The 15,066-nt window shown below is 39.2% G+C and overlaps 1 protein-coding gene across 1 annotated transcript in view; it reads right to left on the bottom strand.

Annotated features, from left to right (window-relative positions):
- The window catches only part of tnmd (tenomodulin), a 45,510-nt gene that overhangs the window by 9,781 nt on the left and 20,663 nt on the right, over window positions 1–15,066 (bottom strand). The window contains exons 3-4 of the mRNA XM_041047413.1: window positions 8,894–9,034; window positions 3,184–3,291 (exon numbers count right to left, since the gene is read on the bottom strand). Of these exons, the coding sequence (XP_040903347.1) occupies window positions 3,184–3,291; window positions 8,894–9,034 (249 nt within the window). The remainder of the gene's footprint in view (window positions 1–3,183; window positions 3,292–8,893; window positions 9,035–15,066) is intronic.

Raw genomic sequence — 15,066 nt, forward strand, 5'->3', positions numbered from 1 at the left:
TGTTGCTTAATGTGTGTTGTCCTTACAAATGAATAAAGCAAATAAATGAATATTGGGTGTTAAGAGAAGAGGTGCTCTCAGAAGAGATGAGTCTTCAAGACATTCTTTAAGATAGAGAGGTGCGCCCCTGTTCTGAAAGCATTTGGTAGCTCATTTCACCACCAAGGAACCACAAATGAGAACAGTCTGGACCAAGATTTTCTTGTACCAAATTGTCTTGATAGTGGTAACCTTTAAGGAAACAGGCAGCCATAGAGTCTAAAGTGGAGGAAGCTGTTGTAGCTTATTAGCTGTGTTGTCCTGTCAGAGTATAAACTGCTCTCCAAAAAGAAGAATCGCTTTAAGAAAGTTATGAGACAGGGGGCGATTGTACAAGTACATCCAACTTTTGTGACTGTTTAGCACTAGCATGGGTGGCATGTTAGTGGTTCGCTCACCAGTTGCAGCAGTTTACAAGCTACTAGCCACTATTCACCAAGCTTCTGCAACCACATGTTTTGCAAAGATGTGCTGATGATTTTTGCCGTGTCACATTCTGGTGTGACCAGACCTTCTTACTATGTCAGAAACTACAGGAACTGAACTTTTTAGTTTTTTGTTGTAGAATTGTCACCCTGCCACTAACTTAGTTCATATCTTCATGCAGACAAATATGAACCAGAACAAACCATACTGTGTTTTTGTTTGCAGTTTTTGTCTGAGTGGGAGGTTTTGGGTTGCTGGGTGAGCTTTGGTCATCCATATTAAGTGGCTGTTAAATGGAGCAAGCAGCATCCATTGACAGTATTAAGGGGTGAGAGGGAGGCGGATGGCGATTTCCATGTCAGACTGGGTGAACTGGAATGAAGCTAAGGGATTACTCCCTCAGACATTTCATAGAGGAGGCAAATTGAAAAGGGAGGAAAAAATCCTGGCAAACAATTCATGTTCGTCACCTGGTTCTCCCTCGCAGGGGCTGCATTTTCTTATCAGCCGCTTGCAGTTTTTCCGCAATTTTTTCCATTGTTTTTCACCGCGGCTCTAAAGCCTGCCACGGCTGCTCTGAGCCTTCTCTCCTAAATGCCTGTGGCTGGGTTAAGCTAGGAACCATTAACACTTGGCTTTAACCCCTGTGAGCTTCATGTATTTCACCACCTGAGGAGGAACTTGTGCTGATCTTCTCCAGGGTGACACACGTGGGTGGATTTTCACAGAGGACAGATCAGGGGCTGATGTCTAATGTGAGGTCAGGCCAAGGTCACTTTTTATTATCTAAATATGCCACCTCTGATATTTACTGCACTTCTCTTGTGCAATCTCCTGTTTTTTTAGTGAAAACATCCTCTACAGCAATATTAGCAGTACTACAAAGTGTTACAAAAAGAAGTAATGCCAAAAATAAACATACCTTATTTTGAAGGGATTGAAGGTGTATGGTTTTTGTATGGTATTTTAAATACATGAACTAAGTAACTTGTTGAACATTTTGGGAAATACAGCACATTCATTTGGTTTCCCCCAGAGAATTAGATGATAAGATCAATCCCACCGTGTCGTGTTTATCAGCAGACGATGGGCCTGTGCACAGCTATAAGCTTGTTCATCTTCAAGGGTGCTTAGCTGGAGATTCCAGTGCTCTGTGGGAATATCTACATCATCTTCTCTTATTAGTTCAATCATACATCATTAAAAATTTGTGAACAAAAAACATGTCTCAGATTCTGGCTTCTTGTCTTGGGCTCATCACTGTGAGATATCCAGGCAAATTACAGTACCCTGCCAAAAAATAGTCCAGCAGATAACCCTGTATAAGACACAGTGTGTTGTTTTTTTTTTTTTTTTTTTTCCAATTTGGTTTTAGTATGGATTAAACAAATGAAATATAATTATAATAACTAATATTAATTAGTAAGCTTTAGAGGTGCTGGTAGACAGATTTCTCATCTAACTCTCAGCAAGAAAGCAAATAAATAATACAAAATAATACAATAGTGCATTTTCAGCTGCCTGGTTATCACTACTTTGCCTGACAGTTGACTGAAGATTCCTTGGTATGTATCTTCTTTACTGTCCTTAAATGGCAAGACCGTATCTGACTAGTCGCTATGATTGGCTTGAACAACTCAATGCAAACCACAGTTTTAAAATACACTTTGAATTAATATCTTATTGAACATGGTGCAGAGTGATCTATTTTACTAATGGCCGTCATAATAAGGGCTCCGGTATACTGGTCTAAGCCCTAAGGTATAAGTCTGATATAAGTCACTTTCCTGGTCTTAGATGATTCACTTTGGAGCTGTGAATAAAGCCAATTAGGCTTCACAGTGCACAAAAGAAGACAGAAATGGCATGGACATATGGTGCTGCCTGGGCAATTAGTATCTGTAAACGTGGATCAGACATTATGAAGATGAGAGAGAAAATAAACAAAACAGCGTTTGGTTTTTGGGTGTAACAGCTTGTGTTCTTTAGGCTGAAACTGAGTTTTGCTTGGACCGACAATAGGCTCATCCTGTTTTTAAAATGAAGCAGTGAGTGGAGAGTGTCAGATATTTGCCAGCTACTTCTTCCCAGCTACAATGTGAAATGCAAATGAGAGCATGCTAGCAGTAGAGACATTTGAGAGAGGGATTTTCTCTTTGAACATACGGCTCACTCAGTGAATTGCACTGTGACATGGAAAAATTGGGAATTTTGATTGATTGAGTTTCTTCCTTTCCTTTTGCTGAAGTTCACATACAACTATAAGAACCGGGAGAAGTAAAATGAATCACTCTAAACTTGGAGAGGGAGCCTCGTGAATTTTACAAAGAAAACATCTTTTAAAAAATACCATTTTAATGGCTTACCTCTCACTCAGACCTCTCTTGCACCCTTCCCCCTTTAGGCTATTTGGGTAGAGCCTTTGGAGGAGATGATTAAAAATTAATATTGGCTCAAGATTGACAGCAAACACCATTTGATGTAAGCCACAAAGAGGCTACGGGTTTGTGGGCAGCTTTCTGACGGTTTCACAGGCACCACAAACCCCAGTTTATTCTTCAGTTAGAAGGGTGGGGGTGATAGAATAAGATGGACAGGCTGAGGATTTGTGTGGTGCTCACAGTTCCCTACTCTGGTTATCTCCCTACAATATGCATGACATCCTCTGTAGGACTACAGAGAGTCAGAGGTACAGACAGACTGAGGGAGGAGGCATACCAGTAACTCTGTGTCCTCAGCCTTCACCTCTGGCACGGTGGGTAGTTTCTTAGTTTGGGTCCTGATGTAGCACCTCTGATGTTCGGCAAAGCGGATCCCAGTGATTCCCTTTGAAAAAAGAAAAAGAAATGAAGGAATACTCAGCAATTCAGATATATGTATCATTCATTAGCTTGCTGTGATGTGGATATCCCATAAGCACTGAGTCGCTCGTTTTAAAACGCTCCTCTTTTTGCAGATAATCAAAGCTCTTAAAAAGTCAGAGAAGTTAAAACCTAATGAGTAAGAAGAGGTGCGTTTTGATCTTCTTTTTTTTCTTTTAGCATGGCATAAGATTGATGACTGCTTGGCCCTTGCAACACCGCTCTTGCTTTCAAGCTGAATGGAAGCAAAAAGGCGGGGGTGTTCCACCGTGGCTGTATAATACTTCATAGTAGGATATATCGCACAGGAGAGCCAAGTGACATTGTTGAGAATGAAGTGTTTTCTACAGAGAGTGCCCCCATTGAATTAGCCAGTCATAGGTCCCTGTCACTCTCTTAATCTGCGCAGTCAAGTGTGGAGTCACTCTCTTCAGCTCCACTGATGATCCTCCACCATGTGGACTGTAGCTCTATTCAGTCTGACACACTGAGCCTCAAAAGCCAAGAAAAATCTGTTAATTCTCTCTTGCTGCCATTCTATGTTAATCTAAGATATTCAGACAGAATAAGTCTGAAAGACTTTCAGTAGATCAGATTGTATCCAATTTATTTTCTGCAGACTAGAGCTGCTCATTCAGCATACTGTATTAGAGCAGACGGCAGGATCTACATCTGCCACGGCTGCTTTAAAATTGTATCAACTGAAAATTGTATGAGTGGTACCATGAAAATGGACTTGATTCAATCTAAATTTAATTACAGTAACACGGTGATTGCTATGACATCTCCTTTGAATCGGTTAACTTGACCATGTGGGTGCCATTTCTACATTTTCTGTGGTGCTGTCACTCTGAAAACCAGATACCAGCCGCACAAGACATGATCCAAAGTGATGCCTGTCATAATCTACTGCATGTAATTTCATCTGTGCGGAAAAAGGATGGGACAATAATAGTCTCAAGCACAAAAGCATAATGTTTGTGCCGGGCTTTATTGTGATGAGCCTCTGTTTAATTTGGGTCTACTGTATTGGTGAGCTGTAGCAGAAGAGGAGAGGGCAATGTTGTGATGAGATACAATGATTACTGTGGTTGGTCAACCAGAAAATGAAGAAAGACACATTAACACAGGGATGAGAAATGGAAAAGTGATGTCATTTTAACAGATAATGCTGAAATATCCACTTGGTGTGTCCGTGAGCATGATGCTCATTTGCCTCTATTCAAGAGAATAAAGAACATGAGAGCGCATGCATCATTCCGCTCCTATGAATAACGAACTAAAGTCATGTGAGCATGTGAAAAATTTAAAATTAAAATCTCACTGTATTTTATAGAGTTTTTTTCACATTACATACAATAAATACGACATATTACCCAGTATCATCATGGCTGCATTCATTCGCAACCTTAGGTACTCTGTACACTGTACCTGCATAAAACTGAAATAAAGAAATGTCATATTTTACTAGACTGTACTGATAGTGATAGTGATCACAGTAAACTGTTACTGTAGGACATCCTCAACATTAGTAGTAGTTTATCTGCAAAAAAAAAAAAAAAAAGATATCAGTGCTGAGGTTACACAAAGACACTGTGAAAACAGAAGTGCTTTTGTGAACGTCTGTGCACAGACACAAAACACAAATTTGCATGTAAAACTCAGCGCTCAAAATTCCCACACTGTGTCTAACCTGAAGTTGAAAGTACGACTTTTGACCCTGTATTTATACCTGAATCCGATTAGACAATGACTAGTCAATGACAAGGCACGGTCCAATCAGAGCGCAGGTTGTTGATGACTGTCCTCCCCCTAAAAAACAACGCTTTACGTTATCTGTGCAAGCAGCTTATTATGAGTCATAGTTACGTTTTATTGTTAGACGACTTCTTTGGGGCAAAGTTAAATGTTCGTTCTGGTTGGAGGACTTTTTGGGTGGATCCGTCACCGGAAAGGTGAAGTAGGTTTTCAAGATGTACGGCGGCGCGTGCTTTTCCGCGACCCAGGTGGGTTTGCAGTCATACACAGCACGTTAAATGTTTGCCATTATTATTATTATATATATTTTTTTTACGGAACCATCAAGTACAATTATACCATCTCACTTTTTAATTTACAAATCCAAATATTTATTTTACAGGTACATAAAAGTTGATTTACAATCATTAAACTTTGGAATTGTTTGTGGACATTGTTTTACAAGCTCAAATGATCTTATTTCAGGGTTGTGCAAGGTTCTTTCAAATGTTAAGAGTTTTCTTATTTCTGGATAGTCAGAGTTTGTGTTATCAAACAGAAGGTTAAGATCATAGCAATGATTGACTCATATTGCAAGAGTTGGACTGCATTGGATTGGATCCTTCTGGACTTCATTGTTTTATCCTCTTTCATGTCTGGATGTACTGCTTAAATTAATAACATCAGACCAGACACCCTCTCTGCGAAGCTGCATTCAAAATCATGCAACCTGTCATTTTGTGTCTTCTTCTCATTTTTATGTTCTTTTAGCCTAAAATCAGTTGGAGGAAAAGTTATTTGTAAACAGTTTGCTGAAGTTTGAATGACTAAAAACTAACAAAAACTAAAATGTTGACAACATTTTTTGTCAACTAATCTGATGAGTAATGATCTAAGACAGAGATGTGAATGGTTTTCGCTGATTCATACTAGACCTGTATGTTTATGGTTTTCTTTGTATTAGATAGGACTAAAATGTCCAACAAATGAGTTTTTGTTTACTTTTGATCTCAGGACTAAGACGTAATCTAAAACTAACTAAGACATTGTTTGATTTACATGAATTTTACTTCTTACAGATTGACTGCATTCACCAGCTGCTTCTCCCAGTATCTGTGGTGATTTATGGATTCCGGGTACCTCAAGCTTCAGACGTGATACTCCGTGAAGGTAAGCAGCAAAAACAAGATGACTGACGACCTGGTGCAGTCTGGTCTTAACCAGAATCAGATGTAGCCAGCAGTACATGTGATGAGAGGCTCGCAGCTGTTTTGTCTACGTTGTGGTTTTAGATAAGAGTTAGCACATTGGTCTGAAGGTTTCCTCCCATATTGGAATGACCAAGAGTTGTTTGGTTAATGCAGATCAAAAAGTAGGTGCTGGTTGCTGCAATGACAAATACAGAAGAGGAGACGACCGCACACTAAGCTCAGATGATTTGACTTTATAACTGATGTTTCAGCCACATTAGTGAAAGACCAAGTGTGGTCAAAATAAAACGCCAACTGTGGTCAAAACATCAAAACGGTTACACAGACTATTAGAAACTTCTGTCAATATAATATAAATATCTTTCAGTATAACAGGATTGTAGTTGTGCGATCTGGATATGTTCACAAGGACTCAAGACTGTCCCAGAGTGAAATTCGCTTGAGGACACCACATACCCCAGTGCTTGATGGCTCTCATGCTGACATGTTGAACCCCTTAAACACACACTTTGTACAGTAGGTCTGCAATGCAACAGTCTTGGCTCGAGGGATTTACTGAAAGAGTTGGCAAGAAGAAATTGACATGCAAATAGCTCCTTGTCTGATCACGATGCTTTGTTTAGTTTAAGACCACTATTTGTTGAGGGGGGAAAATGTTCATCTTAGGCATCCCTTACTGGTTTTATCATACAGACACTGTGGCACACCGTGCGTGCTGTGACTCGATTCTGCAAGTCTAAAAAAGACCTAACTCTCTTCTTTATGTATAAGCAGAAATAAAACACCAAGTTTTTATACTGTGAGTGACAGCATTTTAGCAAAAGGTTTCCTGATTTAACCACGAGCAAAACCTTACATAGAATGTCTTAGTCTCCGCACTTTTAGTTGCTTTAACCCTAACTGTAATCCAATGTTGTCATAGATCAGCTCTCCTGACCTATGACTAATTTGTGCTGTAACACAGGTGCAGTTTGTCATTTTATTGAACAAAAAAATTGAGAACAAGGTTAAGGCCAAATTTCCTATGTTCCTTTGTTTTATTGTAAAAATGACTCTGGTGGTTCTCTCTCAGGATGTTTCCGTCCCCATTTTATTCCTTTCTCTACCATTAAAATGAGTCTGGTATTGGTCTGAAACAATAGTGAGTGGATTTTGCCTGTGGTCCATGGTCCTGGTGGTATAATCCCTTCATTTTCCATTCTTCACATAGCCCCCAGGCTTGATGGAGATTGCTTTAGAGGTGGCTTTGGTCTGTGTAATAACATGCAACATTCCGTTCTTTTGTGTTTAACAAAACCAATTCTAACATCAACGCACAAGTTAGCAGTCAGTGTAACCTTATTGTAAATTTTGTGTGGGTTTTCTTCCCTTTCCCCCTCAACAATAAGGTTTGAATTACTCTGCTCACTTGCTTGTTTCTTAGTCTTCCACGGTGGAGCACTGAATCAAACAAATCTCCTCAGGGGATGTTCTTTACTAACAGGAAGTGGAACAAGCAACAGGCACATGTGTTTATGTGTGTGTGTGTGTATGAGTATGTGGGGCACAAGCACACATATTGGGCTTGTTGAGGGAGAGAGAAAGAAAGAGAGAGAGAGAGTGATTGCAGAGGTTAAGGTTTTCCGGCGCTGCGCTGGGTTTCCATCATATAGCCATTTTAGATTCACAAAGACCATTGTAACAAAAACAATAACAGCTCAATGTAGGTTTTTGTTTGGGATGAGGTGTATCCTGTAACATTCAGCCTTGCAACTAAACATTTCACAGTAAATAATGGTGTGAGAGTAAGAGCATTCATTATCCAGTCAAGCAGAACGCACCCTTTTCCGAGGTGCAGCATGTGTACCCTGCACACTCGAGCAGGATTTAGGAATGAAAGGTAAGTTAATGAGTTCTGCTGCAGACAGAATTGCAGTTGAAAAAAGGTGTAGGAAACAAACAGAGATAGAGATCCAGCTTCTGTAATGTGAAGAAGTTACTGTATAGAATTAAAAGTCTTTTACCAATCCTGCTCTCTGGGGTAATGTGCGTGCACTTCAACACAGAAGTTTCCAGAGTTAGGATGCTTTGGCATCAATTACTGCTATTATGTGTTTGCGTGGTATTTTCTTTATAACTGTATCTCTAGTTTGTTTCTCAGATGTTTTAAAGGTTTGTCACACCTTTTTCTATTGAAATTGTGACAGAAAGAGAGAAAAAACTAAAAATTTCAACAAAGGATAAATGTTGTCAACTCAGCCTGGTGTCACCAAATGGCGTATGAATAACACCAATTTCTTAAGACATCTTGTGTGTTATCAATATGCATTCTCTGGCTTTCGCTCGTCATTTCACGCCACGTCATTTCTCTACAAACCCCTAATTCCTAATTCTAACTAAAATGGCATTAAATGACATGCAAAACATTAAAAATTCACAGAAATGACACGCGAAATATCTTTGAACGTGGTTTGCTATTTATGCGCCATTCCATGATATCACAAAGGTCAACTGCCTCTTTGAAAAGGGCAGATGGTGAACATCATAATCCTTCCTGACCTGAAGAGAAGACAGAATTACAGCATCAATTTTTCAGCAAAAGAAGAATCTCTTAGATGGCCTTGTTTAACCTTTACTTACATTTTTGAAGTCGTGTACTTCAAGTACCTCCTCACTCCCGTTTCCCATTCTAAAGATTTCAGTGCGCTGGACTGGGTCAATCTCCAGCATGCTATCTGTCTCGATGCCATCCAACACGGCTTTGTACTGATGGTCATACACCTGCAATGAGACATAAAAACACACACCACTGTGACTAAGGCAGAAATTCAACAATGATGTATCTGTCATTGGCTATATTTTTATTCTGTAGCAAAGAACATTAGAAGGTGTGTAAATACATAACACTTAGACCAGTTTCTCAGTTTTTTAAGACCACCAAACTTCAACATTCAAGAGCTCTGCGCTGAACATAAGCAAAAAGCCCCTGAATCGCTGCCCACCTTTCAGATTGTTTCAACTATTCAAACAGGTCTGGTGTTGTTCTCGTTGACAGCTGTTTCCCTAGTTGGAAAAACAACTCTTTGTATGCAGGATTAAGACTCAAGACATCAACTTCTTGTGACAGAGCCAGAAAAAAATAAATACATCCATGAAAAATAGTGACAGAAAAATGCCACAAAAATGACAACAAGTGTAAACAGAAAATGATGCGGCTGTACAAGCTGTTGTAAGTCAACTAATGACATAACAACCCTTAAATCAATATATTTTTTCAGTCGTGAAGTTAATTGCTTCTGGCAACCTGCGCCACAGCGTGACTGAAACTGACGACGACTGGACCGATGTGCCACTTGCTTCTGATTGAAAATAAACAGAAAGCAGCTGACACAATGTCAAAGTGAACAATGAAAGAAAACAAAGTGGACAGGCTAACATATGATAGGATAGGGAAATTGTACCCAGGAGTGTAAAGTGCTTGTTATACACAAATTAGTTTTTTGACCATGCAGATGGCACAGGTTACAACACGTTGACTTACAATCTCAAGTTTTATGGAGACCATGTAAGAAAGCAGTTAATTAATGCACCCAGCAGACAGGGAGCAACAGTCGCATTTGGAGTGATGTGTCTGAGCAACAAATGAATGTAAGTCCAAACTTCACTGTCCTTCTATCTCTGAAAGGAAAATCTGGCTCTTTTAATGCTCTGCTATGTTCCATCAACTGGTTGCTAATGTTGTTTGTCTGCCGTTTAATGCTGGGCAGGTGGTGTACAGTGGATTTTTTTCAGGGGGAGCTTTTTTAGCTGAAAATAGCTCCCGGCTGCATCTGGAAATGTGGTTGATGAGAGTGGTGACAGTGAACCAAAACAGCAGGAAAAACCAAAGTCCGTAAAAATGAAACAGCTGAGGGAAACAGCAGAATCTGGTGATAATTCTCTGTAGGCTCATCACTAAAACCAGCCCCTATCACATTACACATTGTCATTTAATCCGTTGTTAATATAAAATATTTTCTATAGCACCTTTAAACTATCAAAGGTTGGCTATTTCCATTTATTCCTCATAGCCAGTTAATAACAGTTAATGCCAAAATGACAGCTAATGACAGCTGAGTGCTGTGTTCATAAACCAGCATCAGGGATAGCAGTCACTTGTGCAATTAAAATATCTGTGTTGACAAGCTGTGAGGTTAAATAAGAATATGTATTGATAGAGGTTTGCCTAAAGAAGTAAATAAAATAAAGACCTTTTGAGTCTCCAGTACAGTTAAACCCTTCTTCTCAGTGTTGCCTTAAAGCGGTGTTGTTTATCACAACCGCTTGCTCTTGTACTGTTCTTGGACACGCATGGATAGCTCTTAAAATTCCCTGTCTGAAAAACGATTCATGCCCACCAGCTGAAAATATGCTATTAATATTTATGTGAGGGTTGTGTTATGATGAGAAATATATTGCTGAGTTCATCTTCATCTGTCTCAGTGCCAAATCAGAGCCTCGCCAATGAGACGCATGATTAATGAATACACTCGGATGGGAGTCCATCAGGATTTATATCCCGCACCAGAAACATCTGAATGTCCTCTAACACTCCAACACAAAATTTGCTTTCACTTTAAACTCTTTCACATGATCAGTATTTAACATGTTAATGTGTGCTCTCTCATATGCAGGACCCAGAACATTTAAATACACTGCATCGCATTTAGCAATGACTTTTTTTTTTTCTTTACAGGGAGAACAGAGTAATAATGATCAAATGGGGTATAATTCCTAATAGAAGATCACTGTTAGAATGGCACTAGCCTATAAATCTCCATTAACATGGGTCACAGAAGCCTTGGCTCCAAAGAGAAGTAGAACTTAAAATCGTCAGGAGAAGCCAAATTAAGATGGGCTTGAAATTTAAGTGTCAATTGAGCAGTTATGGATAAAATTGGGGCTATTAAACAGTCTGAGAGTCTGTGTGGTGAATTAAAGTTCTATTTGAGCATATCTTTTATATTAACATAAAGGTGGAATGGGGGAATAGATTCTGGAGGCTTATTGATTTATACTAAAATAGTGAATTACATTTTCAGCAGGCTATCACTTTTGATGAAAATCCAGCAGTGAGAATCTCCCCACCGCACCAGGTTGAAATAGATAATAATGTATTACAACAGTTTGACTTCAACTGGTTCAATATCCAAAGCTGCTGCTGTGCACCATAATTGGCATTCTGAAAATAGAAATGAATAGCCTCTGTATGGCCTTCTTTGGTGCTTATAGATGCTCCAGTACATTGGGGAAACTCTGAGTGTGATTTATGCAGCAGTAGGGGGAGAACTGTAAAACACAGAATTATATTTTGCCCCATTGTAAGGACGATGATCGTTGTAATTTGTTTTTTGTGCTGATTCTCATTATTTTCATCTTACATTTAGGTTAAAAAAAATATGCACTGTGAGATTGAAAGAGGACTTTTTTTTTTTTCGTAATTTACTCATCTTGTGCCATTTCTCAATATTAATTTGCAGAAGCTGCCACTTGGCTGCTAAAAAGTTAAAGCTGTGAAAGTTAATTAGCTTCCCATATGACACTGAACAGGCAGATAAAAGGCCAGCACAAAGGAAAGGCTCCAATTTATGTTACACTCACAAGGACTCTGAAAGACAACTGTGTGACTACTTTGGTTACAGAGACTTGGAAACTAGACACCACTAGTCAAGATACTTCTATTTTGCATTTGTTTCGAAAGTAATACAAATGTTTTCATTAATATCAGACTAATAATTTGAGTCAATCTTTGCACATGCATAATTTTGCAGTGTTCCAAAGAGCTTCTTGTGTTATCACACAATTCTTGGCTTTCTCAGTCTTCAAGTGCCCCCATAAATGTTCAGTGGAGTTGAGGTCAGGTAACTGTGGAGGAAAGTCAGATGACAGTCGGGACTCCTTGGTCTTCTTTGGTCTTCAAGTAGTTCTCACAAAGCTTTGAGGAGTGTTTGGGGTCATTATCCTGCTGCAGTATGAATCCTTCTCCACAATGATGCAAACCAGAGGCTACAGCATGTCTCTGAAGAATGGAGTGGTGCTCCTCCTTGGTCAGGGTGTAGTCAGCTCAGTGCAGGTATCCAACACTGAACTGAGTAAGCACCCCCAGAGGCAAAACAACCGCAGACTTGAGTATTCCCATCACCATGTTTCACTGTTGGTTTGATACACTGTGGTATCATTTTCTCTTCTGTTCATCTCCTTACATACGTCCTTCTGTTACTGCCATAAATCTCAAACTTTCATCAGAAAATAGGACTTTTTTTTTTTTTTTCCAGTCATCCACCGTGAAATGTTGGTATTTCTTAGCTCACCCCCAGCGTTTGGCCTTGTTTACCCTCCTGAGAAGTGGTTTAGAAACTGCTACTCGTCTTCTGAGACCACTACAAAACAGCCTTCTTTTGACAGTACTTTTGTTGATTGGAGTCTTGCGTTCTTTATTTAGCAAATTCCGTATCTTTGATGAAGTTGCTTTTCTATCTCTCAGGGAACTAAGCTTGATGTATTGATCTGCTGATGGTGTGGTCACTTTTGGTCTGCCTGATCGTGCTTTGAATACAGCTGATCCAGTTTCTGCAAACCGTTTTAGAGTTCCATGCTCTGCCCCCTTAGAAACCTCTAGTCTAGCCGTGATTTGATGCTGAGAAAGACCCTCTTTGCTTAGAAAAAAAATTTGACTTCTGACACTTTCACTTAGTTCTGATGCCATTTTTCCTACTATCACAATGCTACGTAGAAAGCAATGATCTGCTGGAAACGTGAGGCACCGCCTTATTTAAAACAGGTGAACACTGGCTGCAAGTTGAGTTATTTGACCGAGCTTCTGAGGAGCAGATCAAATCCACATGCGTTCGGAATCTGAACATATGCTTCAAAGGAAGGGACACAAATGAAGGAAATCTGACCATTTTATTTCTTTACAAAGGAGTTAAGTGGATCAGTGCTCCAAGTTTGCTTAAATTTGTCTGCTGATCAGAAAAAGTGCAGAATCTAATTATTTCCATGTTTAAATTCGGTTCACATACACACTGGTGTAAGGAATTGACCATTTACAGCAAATGGTTTGGCAGTTAAAACTGGCAGAATCAGAGCAGCAAATAAGACTCATGTGAGAACTATAATAAAAATTTAAAAATGATAAAAAAAAAATACTAATTTAAAAGCATTCTCAACAATGGAATACTGAGAAGTGTCAGGTTTTACATTACATTAGATTTATTGGCTGAGCCATTAATTGTGACACATGAATGAACTAGCAGATGCCAGTCGACTAATATAAGCACAACTTCAGTTCTCTGTCTGAACTAACACTGTGTTCAGTTGAAAGTTCATTTTTTCCCGAGCTTTCAGCTGAATCCTATGGTCTTCTTAATTTCTTTGACAACAGAGCAGACTCCATTCACTAAGGAAGACTGTGTCAGGCTGTGGAAAACGCCAAAAAAAAAAAGACTTTTTAAAGTTAATGTAAGATCAATATTTGCTCCTCTTTCAGCATTAGTAGCTAAGTTCCACTCTGCACACCAGCTAGTTGTTACAGCTTTGCTTGTGTGCCATTTGGATCAGATCAGGTAGTGTATGGTGGGTTTATCAGAGTTGAAAATAGCACTAAGAGAGCAGTGAGAATAACCAAAACCATAAAGTTGCGGCTGTAAAACCAAAACAATAAGCTGAAAAACATTAAAATGCTCTATGGAGGGGAACTGTAAAGTCAGGTTATAGTTCTCTGTAGGTTTGTAACAATTACAATAACAACACATCATTTTTTTCCCATAGCTAATATGAAAGTATTGATTAGTAGTGCTTTAAATAAAGACATGTGCTTTAAACTATTCACAAGATGGACTAATTTTGTTTTCATTTTACAACTTTATTTAAAAATCCATCCTTAGCCAGGGGTTAGGGTTCTCCTTGCCTGTCTCCTAAAAACTAGTAGTTCAGAGGAAACTGTCTTTGTTAATGAATCTGGCCATTCTTTGAAAGAGTGCACTGCTCTCTGAAATCACATTTCATGATTTCTGGGATTTGACATTTTCAACATTCAAAAGAGTTTCCTGTCAACATATGAAGGTTCCTACTGCAGATATAAGCAACAGTCTCTAATCTGAAGTTCAGTACTGGCTCCCTGTTGTCTCGCCAGCTTTACAACTTGCAAGAACATGTTGAAGTGCAAAAACAACTCATAGAAATAAGAGCAGTTAGTTTATAAGAAAGCAAAACAGTAACAACAATACAGTGATACCTTTAAATTTTATATTATCGCTATTTCTAATAGGTTATTTGAATCCTTAAAGGTTCCATAGGAGACAACCTAGCACCGTGAAATGTACATTGATTGCCTAAAAAACATTACTGCCAGCCAAGCCTTGTTATTTATTTGAAAAACTGCCTTCCACTATATCCGACATTCCTCTGGAACTGTTGGTCTTTTCTCACATCACAAGATGCCTCAGACTGTTGTAGAACATGAGATTAAGAATTCAGATCTCCACAGCTAGGAAAACATTCAAGCTCAGGAGTGTGAGGCGATCTGTGCGGAAGCCTTCACAGACAATGCCTTGTTTATTTCCTCTGTTCAAGGTTTCTGTCTGAAGTGGTTCTTAACAACCTCCACCTAGATGGTTTCAAACACAGACTCACAGTGTGAATGAGAAGCGGCAGGCACAGCCAGACCTGCAGGTTGTTTGTGTGAATAGGTTCTGTTGTGGCACCCGAGGACATTAAGCTAAGGTCACGTAGATGTTGTTACAGGTGAGTGGGTCGCACTTGGTGTTGTGTGT

Source organism: Toxotes jaculatrix, chromosome 10 (assembly GCF_017976425.1).
Source record: "Toxotes jaculatrix isolate fToxJac2 chromosome 10, fToxJac2.pri, whole genome shotgun sequence".
Lineage (NCBI taxonomy): Eukaryota > Metazoa > Chordata > Actinopteri > Toxotidae > Toxotes > Toxotes jaculatrix.